Source organism: Macrosteles quadrilineatus, unplaced genomic scaffold (assembly GCF_028750875.1).
Source record: "Macrosteles quadrilineatus isolate MER2022 unplaced genomic scaffold, UCM_ALF_1.0 Scaffold_4__1_contigs__length_99947679, whole genome shotgun sequence".
Taxonomy (NCBI): domain Eukaryota; kingdom Metazoa; phylum Arthropoda; class Insecta; order Hemiptera; family Cicadellidae; genus Macrosteles; species Macrosteles quadrilineatus.
This window is the reverse complement of record NW_026542597.1, coordinates 39,289,341-39,312,568: the sequence shown is the minus strand read 5'-3', so window position 1 is coordinate 39,312,568 and position 23,228 is coordinate 39,289,341. Positions and strand designations below refer to the sequence as shown.

Below are 23,228 nucleotides of genomic sequence, written 5' to 3'. Positions count from 1 at the left end.
AAAACTCCAATTTTATTTATATAGATAAGGAAATGAATAACAATTAACAATAACATATAATCAATAATAACATGATAATTAATAATAAAATGAAATGATTAGCAATTATAAATTATCAAATTGTTAACAATAATGCACTGACTAACAATAATAAATAATAATTATAAATAATTATATTTCACATAACAACATTTCATTATATTTTAATGTTTGCAAAAACTATCTTCTATATTTTATACTTAAAGAGTTTAATGGAATTTGTTCGGTGATATAACGTCGACAATAAATAAATGTGTGATAATAAATGTGTGTGTATGTGTGAATAAATAAATAAATAAACGTGTAAGCTGGGTTTTCCTAGACGCGGAGTCGGCCAGCGGAGAACGGACAACGGAGAGCGGACTCAGCTTGTCTTAGGTAACTTAATGTTACTGTTTTCCTAGCAGCGGAGCGGAATGCCATGTTAATTTCAATTCCGCTCTCCGTTGTCCGCTCTCCGCTGGCCGACTCCGCGTCTAGGAAAACCCAGCTTAAAGGGATTTCTCTGAGTTAGCCTAAAATAAGTTTTTTTTTAAACTCATTAAAATCTGCCCTTATGTTACTTTATTCAGCGTTATTTTTTTTCTGTGTGTCAGACAAAGCTTCCAAACGGTTTGGATTAAAAATAAAATTTTTTTCCTAATGATTTTCTTAAATAGTTGTACTTTTGTAAATTGTTATTTAGTATAGACAGGAATTTTTCCTACTTTTCTAGGAAAATTGACAGTATTTATCATTTTTATAGACTGACTACGTTTAAAATATGGCATACTTTTATCTACGATTGTTGTGTATATCGCTATGAATAACAAATTCGATTTATCGCCTCTAAATAATGCATTTTTATCACGTGTTTTTAAATATTTGGGTTTTTAATTTGCATGTCATGAATCAATCTTTAATAATTTACTAATTATCATCAATAGCATTAGATCATTAACGTTTGTTTGCATGACAAGTGTTTGCTTGATGTTATAAGCAGAGTTTAGACACTTTTGTAACCAAATTATTGGTATTTTAACTTTTATGTTCTAGCAAAAGCGTAATGAACACCGTACAGTGCCTGGTATCAGTACCTGCTATCAGCTGACTGACTCCCCCTGGGGCGGAAGAAGTCGAAGTGTCAAAGTGAAAGCGAAAGGATCGTCTCGGCGTGAATTAATGGAAGTGAGGTTAGGGATATTATCCACGTTGTTGCTTACGCCACTCGTGTGTCGTCAGCTAGTGAAAGCAAATTGCCATATTACACGTCCCAGTTCTGCGAGATTAAACAAATCCATCTCCCAAAAACGATCATTTGCAGATTGGGGATCAAAAAAGAAGTACAGGAACGTGAAGATTAACCTAGACTGGCACACTATGGGCGATCCACAAATTGAAGCGGCTCTTGCTCCTTTGAGAGAAAAAGTTAAGGAACAGGTATGATAACATGGATGATTGCTGTCCTATAGAATTTTGTATTTACTTAAACTACTTGTAATAATTCTACATTTTATCCAAACATTAGGCATGTAGGGTAGGCATTTACATTAGGGCCTAGGCCTATGTAATTTTTTCATTACTTTACATAGAGGTCCAATTTTCTATCAGCTGTTTTAATTTAAACAAACTGTCAAAACAATAATTTATGCAAGTAATCTTACTGTCAATTATAAGTTAAACAAGTGGTTTTTACTATCAACTAAAATAAATTATGCCTAAGTTAACTTAATGTGTTGTGGATTGCCAAGAAAAAATTCCCATCATAATAAATTTAAATTCCACTGAAACTTTGGCTTCAGTTCCGTATAGAGCCAACGATAGGCCTATATTATCGGATGAATAACAATATAGTTTTAACAACATTTAAGTTTTAATTATATAAGGCCCTAAATACTTTCCTGTCAAGGGGAACATTCATTATGGTAGGCCTACTTATTTAGGACCCAGACCCAAGCTTAAACGTTCTTTTTTTAACAAAAAGTTGGCTACAGCTGGTCCATATAGATGGGATGTCTACTTTGGTATCTAATAGTCAATGCGCCTAAACTAAACTAACGTTATTCTGACACTTATTTATTTATTTGTAAACGGTTACACTATTTTTACAAGAACATACTTAATTATCTTACAGAAAAAAATCACAGGCCAGTACAAAAGTAGTGAAAAAAACTGGAAAACAAGACTTCAATAACAAGACATAAACAGATAAATAACAACTATAAATAACAAACGGCAAATATTTACTGTATTTACACTGGGATATGATGTAATTTTTATATGTCTACTTACAGTATTTTTAATGCTGACACACACTTTACGTTCAACACTATTACACACACCGACATATTACATTACGTCCAGGGTCTGCGCGGAGGGTCTGCGCCTGGCCATGATGGCATCTCGGCCTTTGTTCTTAAGGAAAACATCCACGCTCTATGTGCTCCTCTCCTGCACATTGTTAATCTTAGCCTGGCATCTGGTATATTCCCAAACATGCTAAAGTTAGCAAAAATTATTCCATTACATAAATCTAATGATTTCACAGACATGAATAATTATCGTCCGATATCTTTATTAAGTGTAATCGCTAAGATTTTAGAGACAATTGTTAAAGACCAACTTGTTTCTTACCTCCACCAGTGCAACATTTTACGGGAAAATCAATATGGGTTTAGGAGTGACAAAAATATATCTGACGCGAATCAGCGTTAAATTTCTAGTAGAATGAAAAAAAATTTCAAAAATCTCTTGCAAACCCTAAAATGCATATTTACCTTTTTGAGAATTGTATTTGTAAAATGATGTTGGGGTGTACACTTCCCCTTGATCTGGGGTAAGTGTACATCCCCCCCCTTCAAATTCTTTCCACTGCATATTACTTGATGTTGGTGAAAGTAGAGGGAAAAATAACTTAATTTTTATTTTTTATTTAGGCTATCAAAATCTCTCAAACGGTCCTGGAATTATAAACTTTTTTGGTGAACCTCCGCTAGGGGAAACAGAAACCCCAGCTTTATTAGAAATTCTAAAGCCAAATAAAAACCTTGCTTTAAATTACACGTTGAAAACTGATCTTGTTTAGGCAAAAATATTATATAGGCCTAGCCTATCCTATGGATTAAGAAATGAAACTGTTCTAAAATAACATATTGAACGTACCTAGCTAACGAAACTTGCTGTACCATTTCATTATTCCGTTTGATAACAGACTAGGCATGTGGGCATATTAAACAGAGTTTTAAAATGTTACAGCAAGTTTGGTTATTTAGGTTAGTTTAGAACAGTTTCATTTCAGTATAATTTTTAATTTTTTAATTTTTTTTTTACTGAACAATATTTATTAATCGTAGTTGTAAGCTAGTATGTTTCAATTCGTTAATATCGACATAAGTTATCGGATCGAAAAATAAAATATCGATATATTGAATAAAACATTGATAATAGTGAATGTTCCCTTTAACAGGACTAGGCTTATTATTTGTTGTTCCTTGTTGCATCAAACCTTACTGCTCATTGACTCCTGGGCAAAAGTGTAAAATTTGCTGTAAAGTTTAACAAGCCTCTTGCAGTTCAAAGTTCTGACTTTTCAGAACTCAGACAGTTCAAACTGAAATGAATCATCATTGCGTGATTGAAGTTAACCACCTTACTAAACTTTACAGGGGGATTTAGTACGATCCTTGAAAGCCAGTGGCGCCCCAGAACTAGATGTGAAAAAAGCTGTAGCCGAACTCAAAGTTCGAAAAAAGATTCTTGAAGATAAAGAACTTCAACTGGCTCCTGCGGCAGCTACATTTGACAGATCTAAGATGGAGGATCTTCTCAAGAGAAGATTTTTCTATGATCAATCATTTGCAATTTATGGAGGTAGGTTATTATTAGGCCTATTTATCTGTATAGACATTTCTGTGGTATTACAGTAAAACTCGTTTTAACCACACTCCGATGAACTGAAACCATATAAAAAATTCAAATCAATTCGAAAATCAGCTAGTCAAGAACTGTTCCTCTAACGGTTTTTAGTTGGTAAGTTAATTGTAGCGAAGATCAAGTTCAGATAACTAGGTCTTACTGTGCCATCTACGGTACCTAATAGCTACTATAATAATAGCTATTATAGTATTATAGTATTATACCCAGGGGGCTGGGTAAAGTATTTGGTAGGGTTTACCTGCTAACCATAAAAATTCCGCTGATAGGGTATAATAGGGCCTATAGTAATTTTTTATGTAGCAACATAGATTTTTCATAGACAACCGCAATTAAGTGTTACTGGTAAGCCAACATGAAGCATACGACATTTTCAAAAGTCAAATATGTTTTAGTTCAAGTCTTGCCTTAAATATTTACAAACACCTTTCTATTTTTCATATGGTAATGATCAACAAATCTTAATAAATGTGGCAAAAATTTTATTGCTACTGATTCTCTGTCGTTATTGCAGGTATCACTGGACAGTTTGATTTTGGACCAATGGGAACAGCCTTTAAAGTAAACATGCTCAATTTTTGGCGAAGGTTCTTCATAATTGAGGAGCAAATGCTGGAGGTAGACTGTTCCATTTTGACACCCGAACCTGTTCTCAAGTAAGTAGACCTCTTGTTGTAGTTAGCACAGATATAAAAAGTTGTTGTAGCAACTCTGTATTTTTATTCATCTAAAGAAACTATTACCTTTATATAATTGAGGTGGTGTCTGTCTGTCTGTCTGGGCAGCTGTCACAACTAAAATACTAAACCGATAACGCTAAAATTAAGCGCAAAGATGGTCCACATATCTAGGAATGTCATAGACCTATTTACTTCCCTGAGTTCCTCTCGGGCTACTACCCTTGGATGTCCAACGTTTTGAGGTGAGGTTTTCAAAAATAAATATTAATTGGTCTCCATGGGAGCAGAAAATATTTGTTAATTAAGTAAATACTATGAATAAGAATAAGAATCCTTTATTGTCATTAGACACAGTTGTGCAATAGACATTGTCAAAGAAAACTATAAACTAGAAAATGTAACAGAGAGTCATGAACATTATCACAGTAGACCTTATATAACATACATGTAAAACTTAGCCTATATCACATAAGAGATCACAGTTGTCAATTGAGATTAAATATCATAAAATAAAAATTGTTGAATAACAATGCATGTTACTTAAAATCTGTAAAATCAGTAGCACTCAAATGCAAAAACTCATTAACAGAATAAAGTGGGTGCTTTAGAAGACCATTTGTTACAACAGTTTTAAAATTAGCAAAGGATTCAATATTCTTGACATGATGAGGTAGAATATTGTACAGTTTAAGCCCTATAACTTTAGAGCTTTTGGCTGCTTTGGTCAATCTACAAAAGGGAATGTCAATTTCATGCTTGAGCCTTGTGTTGTGGCTATGTACATTTAGCCGTTTCAACAAGAATACAGATTGTTTTTTTACTTCTAATAGAACATACAAAACATATAAACTAAAGACAGTTAACACTTTTTCATGGATAAAAATAGGCCTACAGTGCTCTGAGTAGTCAGCTGAAGCTAGTATTCTGACAGCTTTTTTCTGAACCAGTAAGACATCATGTACTCCAGCTGCATTTCCCCATAAACATATGCCATACAGTAAATTACTTTGAAAGAAACTATTGTAAGCAAGCTTGAGATATGACTTCGGGACATTTTTATCTAAAGATCTTAGTAAATATACAACTCTTGAAAGTTTGTTACAAATATAATCTGTATGAAATTGCCATGTCAATTTTCTATCAAGAACTAAGCCTAATAGTTTAACATTACCTACTTAACCCTAATTGATCACAGGAGGGAGAATCACTAGCCTTGACATTTTTATTACTAAAAACTATGGTTTGAGTTTTGTCATTGTTAAGTATGAAACCATTGGTACTGAACCAGTTGGATACACTTTTAAGGGCACTTTCAGAATTCAAATTGACAGTTTTTATATCAGAACCAGCATTAAACAAAGTAGTGTCATCAGCAAAACATACAGTCTCAAATGGTACATTAACATCAATGTCATTAACCATGACAAGGAATAAAAGAGGTCCAAGAACCGAACCTTGCGGCACGCCAAAGGGTACAAGTCTCTTACATGAATACTGATTATTGACACAGACTATTTGTTCTCTATTATCTAGGAGCTAAGAAGTGACAGAGTTGTATCAGTCACCTTGTAGTACTTTAACTTAGCCAGCAATGTCTCATGACAAACACAATCAAAGGCTTTACTGAGGTCACATAAGGTGACACCAGTATCGGCTCTGCTTTCAAGGTTTGCTAGGATTGCATCTACAAGATAGGTCACAGCTTGAATTGTAGATTTCCCAGTTCTGAGACCATACTGTATAGTTGAAAACAAGGAATTATCTTCAAAATAATTGTACAGCTGGTCATGTAAAATTCGTTCAAAAACTTTGGCAAAGACTGGAATTAAAGCTATTGGCCTATAACTAGCTGGGAGATCTCTGCACCCTTTCTTAAAAACAGGAACAACCTTAGATAACTTAAGCTTTGCAGGAAATACACCTTCAATAAGACAACTATTTATACAATAGGTTAAAGGCTCTACAATCACAGGTAAAATAGACTTTAGCACATCACTAGACAGGCCATAAATATCACGACTTTTAGAACTTTTTAGAAGCCGCACATGCCGCGCTACCTCCTCACATGACACTAACTTCCATTCCAAACCGGGTGCTGCAATGCTCTTGGTTTTGAGAAGATCCACTGCAGCCGAAGGAACGCCACCAGATTTCTCCGCCACCTCCAACACCGAGTCAATGAAGAAGTCGTTGAAGTCGTTTGGTTCCACAGAAGTATTGGGTTGATGTTTGCTCGAAGATTCTTTCCGAATGGCCTGCCAAGCTGCTCTACACTTGTTGTCGGATTTTTCAATACAGTCGGCAACAAACTGTTTTTTGGCAGTCCTCAGTTCTTGTTTGTATGTCTTTCTATATTCAGTTAGAGCTTGAAGGGATGCTGAGGTTTTAAGAACATTGTGGCGATCAAGGAGAGCCATGAGGATACTTCTACTCTTCTTCAGGTCTTCATTGTACCAGGCTTTACCACCAGAGAACTGTCCACCGGAGTTGCAATTTGGGTCCCGCTTCTTCTGCAGCGGAAAGGACTCATGGAAACCAAGCAATATTTGGTCAAAAAATAAATTAAAAATTTCTTCAGAGTTTGTACCTAAGGCTAGTACAGACCAGTCAACACTGCTTAAAAACTGGAAGAAGGTATTTATTCGGGCTTCTGTTATGGGCCTATGGTATACAAGGGAGTTGGACTGTTCAAGATAAGTTTTCTCGGAATAGGCTAGGCGTATGTCTAAGTTAACTGCAGCATGGTCAGAAAGGCCATAATCCATAACTGTATTAATATAACTTGAATAATTGAGATCAGTCAAGATATTGTCGAGAACTGCATTACCTCTTGTAGGCGTAGAGTTGGTTGGATGTAAGTTGAACTGCCTCATAAGTCTTGCAAGTTCACGCTGGATTGGTTTGGTAAAATCAGCCACCAAATCTACATTGTAGTCCCCTCCGATGACAAGGGAAGACGATTTAAGACTTAGAAGACATAATAACCTTTCAAACTGATTGAGGAATATATTTACATCACCATTAGGTGATTTATACACACTGACTACAATGATATTGCATTCGAGTTTGATGGCAGCAACTTCCAAATGTTGAGTTCAGCAAAAACGAGCAACATCCATAACCTTATAGGGTCATTCCATATCAAATCAACTAGGCTCTCAACCTGACCATCTTGGATTTTGATGAAATTTTGCATACTTGTAATATTTTGAGTCCTGAATCCAAATATGCTTTTTAAAAAAATCTATCTTTTATAGTTTTTGTGATATAAATATTTGAAAACGGTAAAAATTGGCGTTTTTTACCGTGCGCGCAAATCTAAAATGTTGTCTAGGATGAGTTCTATTGGTCCTATCAAGTTGTACAATGGCTCATTTTAAAGAGGATTCAAATGCCTTTAATCTGATACCAAACTCAACCTACTTAAATAAAAAATAATTATTTTTTTTAATTTCAAAATATGTTTTTGAAAAAAAATTTAAGATAGTGTTTTTTGAAAAATTTGAAAATTACATATGTTAAAGAATGTAATCTAGTAAGTACATTATAAAAATTTCAAAATGGGATGATAATGGGATCACCAGTTATGATAAAAATACTTGACTATGGTTCACTGTTTCCAAGCATTTTGGCGCATACAGCGTGTAAGTACTAACCTACATGTATCATTAAATAAGAGTCTATTAATTATATGATTAAAATTAAAAATATCTGCCTATATTTGAATAATGTATGTCATATTTTGCTATAATATAAACTAAATCTAGCAAATAAACAACATTATTCAAGTTAACAGAGTTTCCGTCAACCTTTGAACATGGGGGCTACTTTGAACAAACTTTCCACTTTTCATATTTAATTTTTTTTCATATTAATTTTATCTTTAAATGATAATGTTTATTATAATTTTCTATTCCCAGATAAATACTCTACTTAAAAAAAATATTTAATAGTGCATACTATGGTTCTACAAAAAATTAAAAATACTTATTTTTCACTGAAATTTTTTAGTAAAAAAAAGTCGTCCAAACTTCCATGTCTACAGCAAACCCAGTAAGTTTATGATTTATGACTTACTGGGATTAAGAAAATACCTGCTTTGATTACTTTATAAGCAGGAATAACTTAAAAAAAAGAAGGAAAAAATTACCCGATTTGCTGACCCTTACTTATGACCATTAGTTCTGGAGCAAAATTTCCCGGACATGAAAAAAAAATACTTGGGTTTTAAGTGTTATTTTTTTAAATGATTTTTCTAATGAAAACAGATGTTTTGAGCTTTAGTTATTATTAGCAGCCATAATCCAATTCCTTTATTTGACTGCTATGATATTTAAAAAATACCCTTGCAAAGTTAAAAAATAACCGGACGGACATTTTGAAAATTCTCCGTAACTTTTATTAATTTTTGACATATCAAAATAGAAGTTATACAGAAATGTGGTATGTGGTTTGTGGTATTTAAATCCACAAATTAGTTTTCACTATAACAATTTTAATTGTTAAAGTGATAATACGTTATTTATACTTATGAGCAGACATTTCCCCAAAACTAAATAATTATCATGGAATATTATCTATGTAGGCTATCAATAATAAGGTTATTACAGGATTTAAATAGATTGATCACAGTATATTGTGTGACAAAATTATCAATGCTTGTTTGTCTCTCTCTCTTGTCACGAGAGGAAAGACAGACAAACATGGACCTATGGGTTTTGGCTCAGGTTCCTCAGTATTTTCCAGTTGTGTTGCAACGATTTACTGTAATTAATCTTTAAGTCTGCCTTTTCACTAGGCTGGAGACACTAGTCAGCCACTAGATCTGTGCAAAATCACATTGTGAAGCACTTTACGTTTACACTATCAGGTCGCAGCGACCCACCTCGGCAGTAGCGACCCGGTCTTGAGAAGTTGTAATTTGTTTGACAGGTACACAGGTCTAACTTATGTTTGTCAGTCTTTCCTCTTGTCTCAAGACCGGGTCGCTGCAACCTGATAGTGTAAACGTAAAGTGCTTCACAATGTGATTTTGCACAGATCTAGTGGCTGCCTAGAGTCTCCAGCCTAGTGAAAAGGGAGACTTAAAGATTGATTACAGTAAATCGTTGCAACACAACTAACTGGAAAAGACTGAGGAACCTGGACCAAAACCCATTGGTCCATGTTTGTCTGTCTTTCCTCTTGGGACAAGAGAGAGACATGTCAAAAAAGCATTGATAATTTTGTCACACAATATACTGTGATCAATCTATTTAAATCCTGTAGAAACCTTATTATTGATACATATACATAATATTCCATGATATTTATTTAGTTTTGAGGAATGTCTGCTCATAAGTATAAATAATGTATTATCACTTTAACAATTTAAATATTTATAGTGAAAACTAATTTGTGGATTTAAATAACTTTGTTAACTTGAATAATGTTGTTTACTTGCTAGATTTAGTTTATATATAGCAAAATATGACATACATAATTCAAATATAGGCAGATATTTTTAATTTTAATCATATAATTAATAGACTCTTATTTAATGATACATTTATGTTAGTTACACGCTGTATGCGCCAAAATGCTTGGAAACAGCGAACTATAGTCAAGTATTTTTATCATAACTACTGATCCCATTATCATCCCATTTTGAAATTTTTATAATGTACTTACTAGATTACATTCTTTAACATATGTAATTTTCAATTTTTTCAAAAAACACTATCTTAAATTTTTTTTCAAAAACATATTTTGAAATTTTCAAAAAAGATTATTTTTTATTAAAGTAGGTTGAGTTTGGTATCAGATTAAAGGCATTTGAATCCTCTTTAAAATGAGCCATTGTACAACTTGATAGGACCAATAGAACTCATCCTAGACAACATTTTAGATTTGTGCGCACGGTAAAAAACGCCAATTTTTACCGTTTTCAAATATTTATATCACAAAAACTATAAAAGATAGATTTTTTTAAAAAGCATATTTGGATTCAGGAATCAAAATACTACAAGTATGCAAAATTTCATCAAAATCCAAGATGGTCAGGTTGAAAATAATTTTTTATTTGTTGATTTCATATGGAATGACCCTATATTTTAGTCCATTTTTTACATAGATAGCTGATCCACCATGCACCATATCGTCCCGCGCATAGTATGTGGCCAAATGATAATCTTTTAGTCTATAAAAGCCTATCTCTTCAGTGTTAAGCCAATGTTCGGATGTTCGGATATGCATAGGATATCATTTTTAATATCACTTAAGACTACATCTAATTCCAGGGTTTTGTCCCTTATAGACTGAATATTCAAAAACATTAACGATAAAACAGTTTCAGAACTAATAATACTGGTACGGTTGACTAGGTTACTCACTTTGCTGGGCTCGGAAACCCTAAAAAAACAGACTCTTCAAGACTTTCACTTTTAGACTGTCCATAGTGTTTATTTTTACGATGCACAAAGTCAGCAATTAGTACTCCTTCAGGCCAAAATTCACTTGAAAGCACTTTCTGCTGATCTACACTGGATAGGCCTATTTTAAACGAGCGGTAAGATGTGTACCGGGTTTTCAGTTCGTCACATTCCACATTTGAAACACCATTCTCCTTAAGATAGTCTTTCATTGATTGGCAGGTTGTATCAGGTGATAATCTAGAGATGAAAATCCAAGATTTTTTTGTAACCACTTTAAGGCTAGAAGCAGCACTGGAGTCCTTGGTACCAATGATAACATTGTCTTGTCGTTTAGGCCTTGCACGATTGTCAAGAAGTAAAGGCTTAGGTTTACCAGCAGTCCTATTCCGCTTTACAACATCTGCATAACCCAATGCGGAGTGTTCAATGTTCTCGTTGTCTGGGGTAGGCCTAGGCCTATGAGTATTTGAGTTGGGTGCAGCATGAGTCATGGTACTATGAGAGTTTAAGTTACTGGTATTAGCCTTAACTTGACAAACATCATTAAGGGTTGAGTCATTAGGCTTAGATACAGTAGTAGAGTAAACATTGCCAGTTCCTAGACCTAAGCACTCAGTGAGGTTAGGTTGCAACTGTTCCATAATGCTACCAAACTTTTCTTGTTCCACGGTAACTGAATTTATTCGATCAGTCAATGTTTTATTTTCATTCTTCAATTCATTGACGATTCCCATTAATCTGTCCATATTTTTGTTTAGACTACACACGTCTTCCATTAAAGGCTGAGTTTTCAAGTTGATTCTAACCCTATCATCACAGGGTTTACAAAACCACCTTACAATTTGTTGAAGTTCCGAAATTTTTTCATAGTCTTCACAGGAAACATTCACACAGTTTATATGAAACAATTTACCACAAAATCCATCACATCGTAGACCAAAACAGTCATTTTTAACTTTAACATTGCATTGACCACAAAGTAACTTGTCTTTACTTGGGGCCATGTTGCAGACGACGACAAGTTCTAATGGGAGGGAAAACAATATTGTTTGGAGATTTTTTACAAAATTGGTTTTACAAAATTGTTTTACAAAATTAGGGTGTATCACGTTTAGTCATGACTTAGCATAACCTTAGGCCTACCTACCGCCATTCCTTTCACAGCTGTGTACCTGATACTTAAGGCAGTGGCTTACTCCTAATGTCAATGTTTATGTTTGCAGAGCTTCAGGCCATGTTGATCGATTTGCTGATTTGATGGTAAAAGACACAAAGACTGGTGAATGTTTTCGACTCGATCATCTGATTAAAGCTGCTTTGGAGAAAATCTCTCATGACAAGAAAACAACAAATGAATTGAGGGATGAAATTTCTGATATATTGATAAAGGTAGGCCTATCATCCTACACGTTTAAATTTTACTAAAACTACTTGTGTTTAAAAGAAAAATGTGTTGCTGTTTTTCAGATGACTGTGTTTACATTAGTATATGATCAGTCAATCACCTGTTCTGATCTGGCATCACCTGTTGTTATGAATCATAGGACTTACCAAAGTCTTTCATTTATCTTATTTCATTTATTTAAAGGTACGGTACTACATAAGTCTAATTTTGACACATAATTTTGGAAAATGTCACAAAGGGCTTAACTTTAAGCCCTTGTTTCCATAAAATGCAATTTAATTCATTTATTTAGATCTGGAAACCAGGAAAACTGGGAATTATACACATTACAGGTTGAAATTGTCACCTAGTGTGGCCACCTCTAGAGACCAGGTCGCGAGAAAAAAGTGGCCAAGTGTAGAAGTAGGTTTTAGTTACTCTTTTTAATGCTGTTAAAAAAAAATATGTCACACAATTTCCAAAAACGCCCATCATTAGGGACTTAGGAGCCCAGGATTAAGTGGGAGGGTTAATCGATCGGAACGCAGTTGTAGATTTCTTGAACAAAGTCATAAAGTTTTCTGTCATGAAAGACTGATAAGAATTCATGATAAGTGGATAGTTATCTTTCTCAGTCAAGCCTAGATGATTCAATGTAGGTACTAAATTTAGGTAAGTTTTAGCTATTGCACAATTGTTTGATCTCTTCAGGTTTTGAAGTTGTAGTCAATATTCAGTGTAAGATTTAAAAATAGGAATTCCCCACTGAACATGATTAAAAATAAAACTGGAGCTAATAAATAAAATTAACTATGATGTCAATTAGTAAAATATATTTATGTCAATTTTGTAATTCAGTTTTTTCTCTAGTTGGATGGCATGACCAAGGATGAGATGGCAGCAATTTTGAAGAAGTTCAATATTCTTTCTCCTCTCACCAACAATGAGCTGACTGAACCTATCGAGTTCAATTTAATGTTCCAAACTCAAATTGGACCGTCTGGGCTTATTAAAGGGTAGGTTATAATATTTACATTTAAGTTGTGTCTAGGGGTTACTCTACTGTGGTATTAATTACATTTAGGCGTTAGGCGCAAGACTAATACACTCTAATATTGTGGTTTAGGTCTACTAAGTTATATTAACAATTAATCACAAATTTAATCTTGTTAGCAAATGTTATCTGTGGCTAACAAGATGTTAACAAATTTTTCTGTAGATTTCTGAGGCCGGAGACAGCACAAGGTATATTTGTCAACTTTAAACGGCTGCTGGAGTTCAACCAAGGTCGACTGCCTTTCTCAGCTGCTCAGATCGGCAACGCTTTCCGGAACGAAATCTCACCGAGATCTGGCCTTATAAGAGTCAGGTAAGTTACAATTTATGAGAAATCGAACATTATGTTGTTAGATTATAGTTGTGCAGCTGAGAAGTTACAGTGCTATTTTGATTCAAGATTTTTATTGAGCTTAAGGTTTATATAATGCAATTGACAATGTCAGTAATGCGATAGTAAAAGCACAAGTTAAATATTGGTTTAATTTTAATTACACTGATCCAAATACATAAAAAGATTTGGCATTTAAAAGGTTGGACACCTCTTTTATCCTAAACTAAGTCAGCATATATTTTATGTTTGAAACAGAACTTGGTTGTCTGTGATCGTTGGACTCTTAAATGTTTTAATAAATAGCCATAGCCAAAGGAACAACTGGTTCAGGCTAAAATAGGGAAAAAATTGTTCAATGCTGTTTTACTGCAGTTTTAAATTATAAAAAACCATTTTATTGTTTGTTTTAGCAATTTCATTTAGTCAAAATCAGAACATACCTTAGTTCTAAAACATTTAAGTCTGTGGGTAAAAAATCTTGTATTCTGGAAATGAAGTTATTCTCAAACGTAAGCAAATTTGTATAATAATAATAATAATAATTACTCATTATCAATCGAGGAGACAAACATGGACAAATTTTTATGCGTAATACACAATTTGATTTATATTTTTTTCTATGCTGTTTCAGAGAGTTTACGATGGCTGAGATTGAGCATTTTTGTGACCCGAGAGACAAATCTCACCCAAAGTTCTCCAGTATCAAGGATACAGTGATGATGCTTTATTCTGCTTGCAATCAGATGGATGGGAAGTCTGCCGAGTCTATCACGATTGGTGAAGCTGTGGCTACGGTAAATAACCAACAATATCTCTAAATTAAAGATGTACAATACCGTTGTTATGCTTATTATCTAGGGATGGGCCCTGTTTGTATTTAGATTGGCTCAGCATTCTTTATATTAGGCCTACTCAATCTTTCTCAACAATTTTAGGACATATAAAAATAAGAAAATGAAATGCCTATTATAAATAAAGTGCATTATTAGGACAGTGATGGTTTTAGATGTAGGCCTAATGTTGCCCTTTTAGAAACAAAATGGTTTTGAACAATGAAAGATGTGTCGCAATATAAAGTATTAAATAATGGTAGGATTTAGTTATATTTTCTAAAAGAAATGTGTAGGAAAGGAAGCACTACAATATATTATTATTAAGAGGTACCATATTTAGCTCGTAGTTTAATCAAGTTATGAAGGACACGTAAATTTGCTTCAAAGGGACCACAATTTGTTGCTTTTAGGTATAAATTAGTTGGTCTGTTTAGCCATCATATTACATTGTTTTGTGTGTGTGTGTATGTACTGTACGTACATTACATATTTTTGGTTGAGTTTTTGACTTCAGACTTCTATATTTTATTTTCACCCCACCCTGTAAATAAAACAGGTGATTAAAATTTCTTCCATTTGTTTTGATTTTCTGTTTATACGAGACTTGTCCAGAAAGTAAGTATTGTTTTAGAAAAAAACATTCAGATGATTTTTTTAAACAAAATTTATTTCTACAAGAAAGAGGATATTTTTAACTATTTTTCTACATAATTTCCACCATTAGTTTAGTTTAGACATTTGTTGTAGCAAAAAACCAACTTTTCTATACCCTCTTCATAGAAAGATGCTGCCTGTTCGGTATGGTTTTGTAAATATGGTAATTAGTAATTTCATAAATAATCATTAATTTTATTAACATTTAATTTAATTAACGGTGTGCATAGGTTTCCAACATTTATTTGTATATTAGTTATTTATTTTAAGTCTTCCACTCTACTCACACACACACACACACACACCACGGCAACTCCCCTCCCTCATATATCTCTGTCTCTTTCCCTCTCATGGAAAACTCAAATTTCCCCACCACGATTTTATTCAGTTAGCGTCTAAAACCCTCCTCGATCAAAATGTGCTGTGCCACGCCATTTTTCTGGCAATCTCGGTCTTTGATCACCTTGTGGTTAAATGTTCCCTCATTAAAACCTCTTTCTCTTGTATCAGTGATTAAAAATACTAAATTCTCCCTTTCAAAGTGTGTGTAGTGCATCAGAACTATGTGTCCCTCAGCGTGGTGAGCTCACCCAATCCCCATTCCCCCTGCTACCTTACAGTGTTGGATTGTCTTATTGTCTTACATTACAAGATCTGCACTGCCTTGGGAAATGATGGTATAGCAATTGCCTTTTTTTCTACAGGGGCTGGTGGCCAATGAAACCTTGGGCTACTTCATGGCGAGGATACATCAGTTCCTAGTACAAGTTGGTGTGGACGAGGGTAGACTGAGGTTCAGACAACACATGGGCAACGAGATGGCTCACTACGCTTGCGACTGCTGGGACGCGGAGTGCTTCACCTCCTATGTGAGTCAATCGCTCTGGACCTGGTTTGGATAAAAAACTGTTAAAGAAATAAATACCCCCGCCGCAGCAAACCTGCAGACTAAGCAAATTTCCATTTACCTGGAGGATTTTCTGCTAAAATATTCCCTTAAAATTATCAGATTTAATCCCTATTTAAATAACATTAGTTTTAATGAGTACTTAGGTTTGCTGCTACAGGGAAAGTATTGAAGTGTGTTTTTTATTTTTTTTTATTTTGATTAATTACAACTGATACAGCACATTACAGTCTCATTTGTATGACCTTTCATGCCATCCAATCCTCTTGTAGCCAATCGAGTTGACCTACCAAGAAATCTTGTGTTATTATTCTGTGGCACAACTGTTAAAAGTAACAGTTTCAAGAAACAACTCCTTTCCCACCCTTGATTGTTCTCAGAATATCTTTAATGCCAAGAATTTAGGCACCTGCTCTTCTCTATACTTTCAGATTGTTGCTGTGTCTAGGCCTACTCCTTATACCTGCATACTTCTCTGCTAGTTGCAGTCCCAGCGTATACCTGTGGCTGAATAGACGAGCATTCAATTCAATTCAATTAATATAACTTTATATTCATTTAAGTACTACATATCAATACAGGATTCAATTGCTTAACCTTATTTTTCACAGTTACAGTAGAGGTGTTTGTTTTTATTTTATCTGGAATTATTTATGCTGTTTGAGATCATACCATAAAACAAGAAAAATGTAGCTGATAAAAAAATATTTATCTGGTGAACTGTACTTGGATGTAGACACCAAACTGCTGTGTTTCAGGGATGGATAGAATGTGTTGGGTGTGCGGACAGGTCTGCTTATGACTTGAACCAACACTTCAAAGCCACCGGAACAAAACTGGTCGCCGAAAAGAAACTTGCTGAACCGAAAAAAATTAATTTTACTGGTAAGTTATCTTATGTGGACTACTCAGAGAAATTTTGAAAATGTCAATTGTGTAGAGACACATAATAACATAAAAAACAAATATAACTCTGAAAATAATTTATAACTAGTAGCTCTTCCAGTGTTTTTAATGAGGCATTATCAAATAATATAAGGATATAATTGCTTTGATTAACACTTTTCTTTTTTTTTGCCTTGGTGCTCATAACATAATACTGTATTATACTTATTGTTAACTCAAAAGGCTTGAAGCGGAATAATAAATCAAGGTATCAAAACAAGAATAAATCTATGCCTTATTCCAGACTGTTATCTAACTCTGTGCCAAATTGTTTTTAATTTGTTCAGCTATTTTAGTCTGATGTATCTTAAACCTAAACATTTAGCTCTAATTATGATAGGACAACATATAGATAGCCTTGAAGTTAAAAGTAAAATATATTATTTCAGAGGCAGTTCCAAACAAACCAGCAATCGGTAAACTTTTCAAGAAGGATGCAAAAATTATAAATGAAGCGATAGCAGCTATGGATGAGAACGCCCTTTCATCCATGAAACAACAGTTGGAAAAGGCTGGGTAAGAATTAGAATTTAACCATAATAATACTTTTAAAATGCCTGTTTCTACTATAGATAGAAACAAAACATTTTAAATAATTGATTCACAGCTTTAGATACATGTATGTTAGTTTTGGAATATTAATTACCGTATTAGTCGTGAATGTCAATTCAATTTAAACAAGTTGGTCACATTAAGTGTTGTTATTTTCTATATCCGTTTGTCCAAACTTAATATCAATTCTTCAAAATTAAAATTTTTTTTCGCTTTATAGTTTTTATACGCATTTCTGTACTAGTTGTGTTTGCTCTGAAACAAAAATTACTAAACCCAATAGAGAAAATATACCTAGTTACTGGTTAGTATAAAAACCTAAATAGCTTGGTAGTAGATTCTCCTCAACCGCAGCATAATTCAGTAGGCATAATAGAGTGCATGAAAAATCAGTCATTACAATTTCCTGAACGACCTATCAAAACGTCATAATATAACAATATTGAAAATTCTTTCATCAAACTCCTGAGCTATTAGGTCACAGTGTTATGTTTTTTTTCAGGGAATACTTGTTAAATGTAGGGGGGAGTGAGTTCAAACTGACTTCTGATCTGGTCGCTGTTAACTCTGGTGAAAAACTTGTACACGTGGAGGAGATCATTCCCAACGTGATAGAGCCGTCCTTTGGCATTGGCAGAATCATGTACTCCGTCTTCGAACACAACTTCCATATCAGACCTGATGATGAACAAAGAAACGTAAGTGCGTACCTTTGATTGCAAGGAAAGTGAATAGGTTGCTGCAGATCTCTGGAGGGAGTTGAGAACACAAAACATTGAAAGATTATTTTTTATTTTAGCTTTTAACGGCTGCCATTTTGAAATGACTTGATGAAACTTGACCATTTTCAACCCAGGCCAAGATAATGTATTCAAGCACTTGTGTGCCAAATTTCATGAAAATCGGTTCAGGCGTTCGGTTGTTATAGCCAATTCATGGGGACCCAGCATCCTCTTACGGCCGCCATTTTGATGACGTCATTACGGACGACCGAGGTCCTTAAAAATTGGGGTCTGGGCGGTTTTAGGTTCAGAAACTTGTATACTATAACCACCTAAAATTGCAGCCTCTCCGCCAGAACTGAAATATTTTCCTGCTACCCAACCTGACTAAATTAACATCTGTCAAACCTCTCATTATTGATACACTACTTTGAGGTGACCTAAACTTAAATATTGTAGAAGTTCTTAAGAAAATCTGGTAACTGGTTGACAATTAAAGATATCTTGTATAGTTAATGCCAATAAAGATTTTGATTCTATTATTCTTTGAGCCCCAATAACAGTAAGTATCATAGCACATATTGGTCTAGCCATAGTGAGAGTGATTTCTTCTGCGGGTTTTTACATTCTGTTGTGTTTCAGTACCTGAGTCTACCCCCAGTTGTTGCTCCTCTGAAGGTCGCAATCTTCCCTCTCAGCTCAAACGAAAAGTTTGACGAGCTTGTCAGGACACTTTGTAAGTAGTTTGTAATGCAAGATAAATATGTAATGTGAGTGATTAATGTAAATCTGTTACTATTTTTTAATCATCAATATTTAAAAGTGTTTATCAGTAAAATGTTATAATTTCAGCGGTGCTCCTGACCAAAGAAGGTATTGCCCACAAGGTGGACGACTCCAGTGGGTCGATTGGGCGACGCTATGCTAGGACAGATGAGATCGGCGTTCCCTTTGGAATCACAGTAGACTTTGACAGTTTGTCAGAACAAGTTCCTTCCGTAACTGTTCGCAACAGAGATACGATGACTCAAATCAGGGCCAACGTAAGTACAAGAGTAAGAAATAGTTATGAATTGGTTTTTGGAAGGTATAATTCAATTCAGTAAAAATATTATACTAATATAAATATACTCGTTTTACAAAATCTTATACATTGTTAAATCTTACAATCATTTAATTGAAAGCACTTTTAATTTACTCTGTCAAAAATGCACCCTCTCTGAAATCCGAATTCCGCTGTCCGAACTCGGTAACCTTTTCACTCTCCAGACTAACTTACTCAAAAACGTTCTATCCCTCGCTAAAGCCGATGTAGAAGGTCAGATGATGAACTAATCTCAAAATAAGATTATGGTATCCTACGAGGGCCTACCCAAAAATAACAGGAATAATGTTGCCATGGGTGGAGCTAACCTACTATAAGTTTCAGCCGCCAGGTGTGTATAGCGCAACACACTGCCAGTTCAGCTAGTTGTGTTCGTATGTAGTGACAGTTTTTATCGGCACTATTTTTCTAGTGTTTTGTTTTTGCGATGGCAAATAAAAAAGTGAACAAACGACTGTGAAGTTTTGTTTTCTACTGAATAAAAATGCTGCTGAAACTGTTTTAATGTCGAGAACAGCTTACAAAGATGACTATGGTTACAACAAAAACAAAGTCAAGGAAATAGGAGACACAATTGTCATCCTGTAATACAAATTTTGTCAGTTCCAATCAAACATCAAAATAATGCTGATTTTTTTATGCCAAAGGTAATGTTCACTCAGAATGTGGTCCCCTAGGTCAGACCATGTACAAGATCTATTTGTCTATTGAAGTATTATGAAGATTGTGCAACGTGTTTTACAAAAGAGTCCCGATCTGTAGCAGACAAGAGACTGGACACCATGAAAATGAACCTGCACACACAGCCCCTAATGATTGCTAGTTTTTGGCTAAAAACGAAATGGTTGTGCCACCCCACGCTTCTTGTTCACCTGACTTCACCTGGTTTCAGGTGTCTTTTATCTATTTACACACATGAAAAGAGGCCTTAAAGAACAACGATTCTATACCAATAAAGATTTAAAGAAGAAAACGAGGGAGAAGATTGCAGCCATCTCAAAATATGAATTCAAACAAAAATTGTTTTGAATAGTGGAAAAACTGTTTGGTACAAGTGCAAAGCTTCCAGTGGAGAGTAGTCTTACTTTGAAGGGGATTTGATTAAAGTGTAAATATATATATATATATATATATATTTTCGGGGTTTTTTTTGTACCCCCTCGTATGGTTGCTCTGCAATTCTCTGTCAGACATGCTGAGCATGATTTTCATATAATCTTGGGGAGCTTTGTCCGAGCGACCGTAAATTTAACTGCTAAAACAGTTAATTTTTTTACCCTCCTCCCACCCAAATTTAAAAACAAACATGATATTTTGCTGTGAATATAACTCAGGTTCCTGAAATTTTGGACGAATAAGGAAGACATATTACAGATTCTTGAAAATAATTCTATAAGACAAAAAGTCAGTAAAGAGAGACCAATTTTCATCTTCTTTTGACCTTACCGTTGTAAGCTTAGTATTGTACCAGCCCATTCCTGTTTCCCATTACAGTATTTAGCTCAAGGTCCTACAATAAGACATTTTCTTGTGGAAGTGTTTAAACTGATCAATGTTGGGATGTTCCAGGTGACAGACATTGCCCCTCTCTTGAGGTCGTTGTCCATGGGAGAAAGTTCCTGGGAAGACGTTGAGAAGAAGTTCCCCAGGTTCGAACAACAACAAACTACCCAATCTGGGTAAACAACTAAAGTATTTATTTAGGTTTAAAACCCCGGTTATTTAATAAAGCTTTTATAATTTATGCCTGAAACAGGTTTGTGTCATGTTTTCTGAAACTGAAAGCTTCCATTCCTTATATTCCCTTTTTCAATTCTTAACCTTTTATCGATTGATTGATATTATTATTTCAAACAACCAGTGGAGATGGCTGTAAAACCAGTTATAACGAAAAAAACTAAAGTAAAATAAGTTAAAGTTTATTATGTTAACAATTTCTGAAAGACAGATCTTGTTTACAAGCTTGGTTGGTGAAGCAATAGCTTGGTTTCTGCAAGCTATTTTTTAAACCTTGGTTCACACTTTACTAAAGATATTATTTTCATAGTTAAATAATAATGTGTACAGTTCTATTATCTTGATAAAATGACACAAAATTAATGAGGTATATACTTATAATATACCTTCATTCATTGACCTTCAACTGTTTGTAGCCTATTTGAATTCAATTTTCTGGTGTTATTGGATTTGAATATCATTGGATTGACCCGATGGAGTTGTGTTCACAATTTGAAAGATCAAGGAAAATACAACAAAATTGTGTCAATAATTGATTTTATTTCTCTCGTTTTTTAAAAGTCAGCCATATTCCGTTTTCTGGGACAGGTACAAAAGAGCGATTGTTCATCTTGAGTGGTAGTTGAGTTTTCGAGCTCAGGTTTATGTCATAGTTAGCAAGGATTCCAGCAATGGCAGTTTTAATTTCCATTACAGCAAACCTCATAGCTGAAACATTAAACAAATTTAAAACTGTTAAGATAGTGTTCAGTTCAATGGTTTGTGAAATGGTGTAGCGATATCTTTTGCAAACTTTTTTTTAATTTTTTGGTTGCTAAATTAATCTGTTCAACATTCTGGTATCTGTAAAAGATTTTAAAACCTTTTGACTCCTGAGTTTCTAAAAACTTATAAATATCTAGTAATGATCTTCAATTAATTTTTTCTTCGTTCTTAATACCTTAATACTTTATCCTGAAATGGTGAACATTTTTTAATTGAAACATTTTCTGTTGTAGGATTCAATTATTTGATATTTAGCTATTTGTCTGTGTAAAAGCCTTGACCGTGCCAGAACCTCATAAATGCTCTATCAGTTCTCCAACCCTTTCACCACAAACAATCCAAGCCTCTTCACCATTTCATAAAACAGCTTGTCAAACTGAAGCCACAATAACAGTATCAACAATCACAGTGCACACCTAACCTACAAGACTGAAGAGGGTGCAAACCCTGAACAGCATCAGTGATCTCTACACACATTGAAATGTCACAATCATGTCTTTACCCCGGTTGGGTAAACTTCAGATCGCAAAAAAACTTACCCGGTTTCTGAATTTAAAAAACATTATGAAACTCCATAGTTATTCTCAGTCATTGCTGGGTAATAATTGTTTACATGCTACATGTAAAACTTCCCCTAGTGACTACATGAATGATCATCTATAGCTCATCAACAACAAAAACAATTGTACCTATACAAATCCGAGGACCGTCGCCAAAAGGTAAGTAAGTCGGGTTAGGTTTAGGGGTGTGCGAATAGTGATTTTCAACCTCGAGCCGAGCCGAGCCGAGCTTTTTAAAATATTTTCGAGCTCGAGCTTTTTCGAGCCGAGCTTTTCCTAGCGTCACCTTATAATAATAATAATAATAAATCTTTATTGTCGTTTGGTAATATAAACATTACAATAGACAAGGTCAACATGTTTTGTTACATATGTTAAATAAAATATTAAATATTCTACAGAAAATGTTAAAATAAAGTTAAAAGAATCTTAAAAGGATAAAGCATCAGTAATAATAAAAACTTTAAAATTAACAGGGAAAAGACCATAACAAGAACAAAGAATCATCAAGACTGCTTGGCCTCACATTTAAGCGTTAAAAAATCTTCATTCTGCAAAAACTCATCAACTGAATAAAAAGCACGACTTGTAAGTTGTAAGCCAATCTGATAATTTTGACCTATACAAATT

General features: G+C 34.2%; 2 protein-coding genes across 2 annotated transcripts in view; one reads left to right on the top strand and one right to left on the bottom strand.

Moving 5' to 3' along the window:
- The first annotated feature begins 1,153 nt into the window (after window positions 1–1,153).
- Window positions 1,154–21,289, top strand: LOC128992474 (glycine--tRNA ligase). The gene is made up of 14 exons (XM_054416064.1): window positions 1,154–1,458; window positions 3,684–3,888; window positions 4,466–4,607; window positions 12,268–12,433; window positions 13,299–13,444; window positions 13,648–13,797; window positions 14,450–14,612; window positions 16,010–16,174; window positions 16,971–17,097; window positions 17,547–17,673; window positions 18,212–18,407; window positions 19,074–19,167; window positions 19,284–19,474; window positions 21,106–21,289. Exons 1-14 carry the CDS (start codon window positions 1,201–1,203, stop codon window positions 21,217–21,219), a joined length of 2,244 nt encoding a protein of 747 aa, XP_054272039.1. The 5' UTR covers window positions 1,154–1,200; the 3' UTR covers window positions 21,220–21,289.
- Window positions 21,290–21,811: 522 nt separating this feature from the next.
- LOC128992862 (uncharacterized) overlaps window positions 21,812–23,228 on the bottom strand; it is a 26,460-nt gene continuing 25,043 nt past the window's right edge. The window contains exons 12-13 of the mRNA XM_054416604.1: window positions 22,728–22,775; window positions 21,812–21,981 (exon numbers count right to left, since the gene is read on the bottom strand). Of these exons, the coding sequence (XP_054272579.1) occupies window positions 21,812–21,981; window positions 22,728–22,775 (218 nt within the window). The remainder of the gene's footprint in view (window positions 21,982–22,727; window positions 22,776–23,228) is intronic.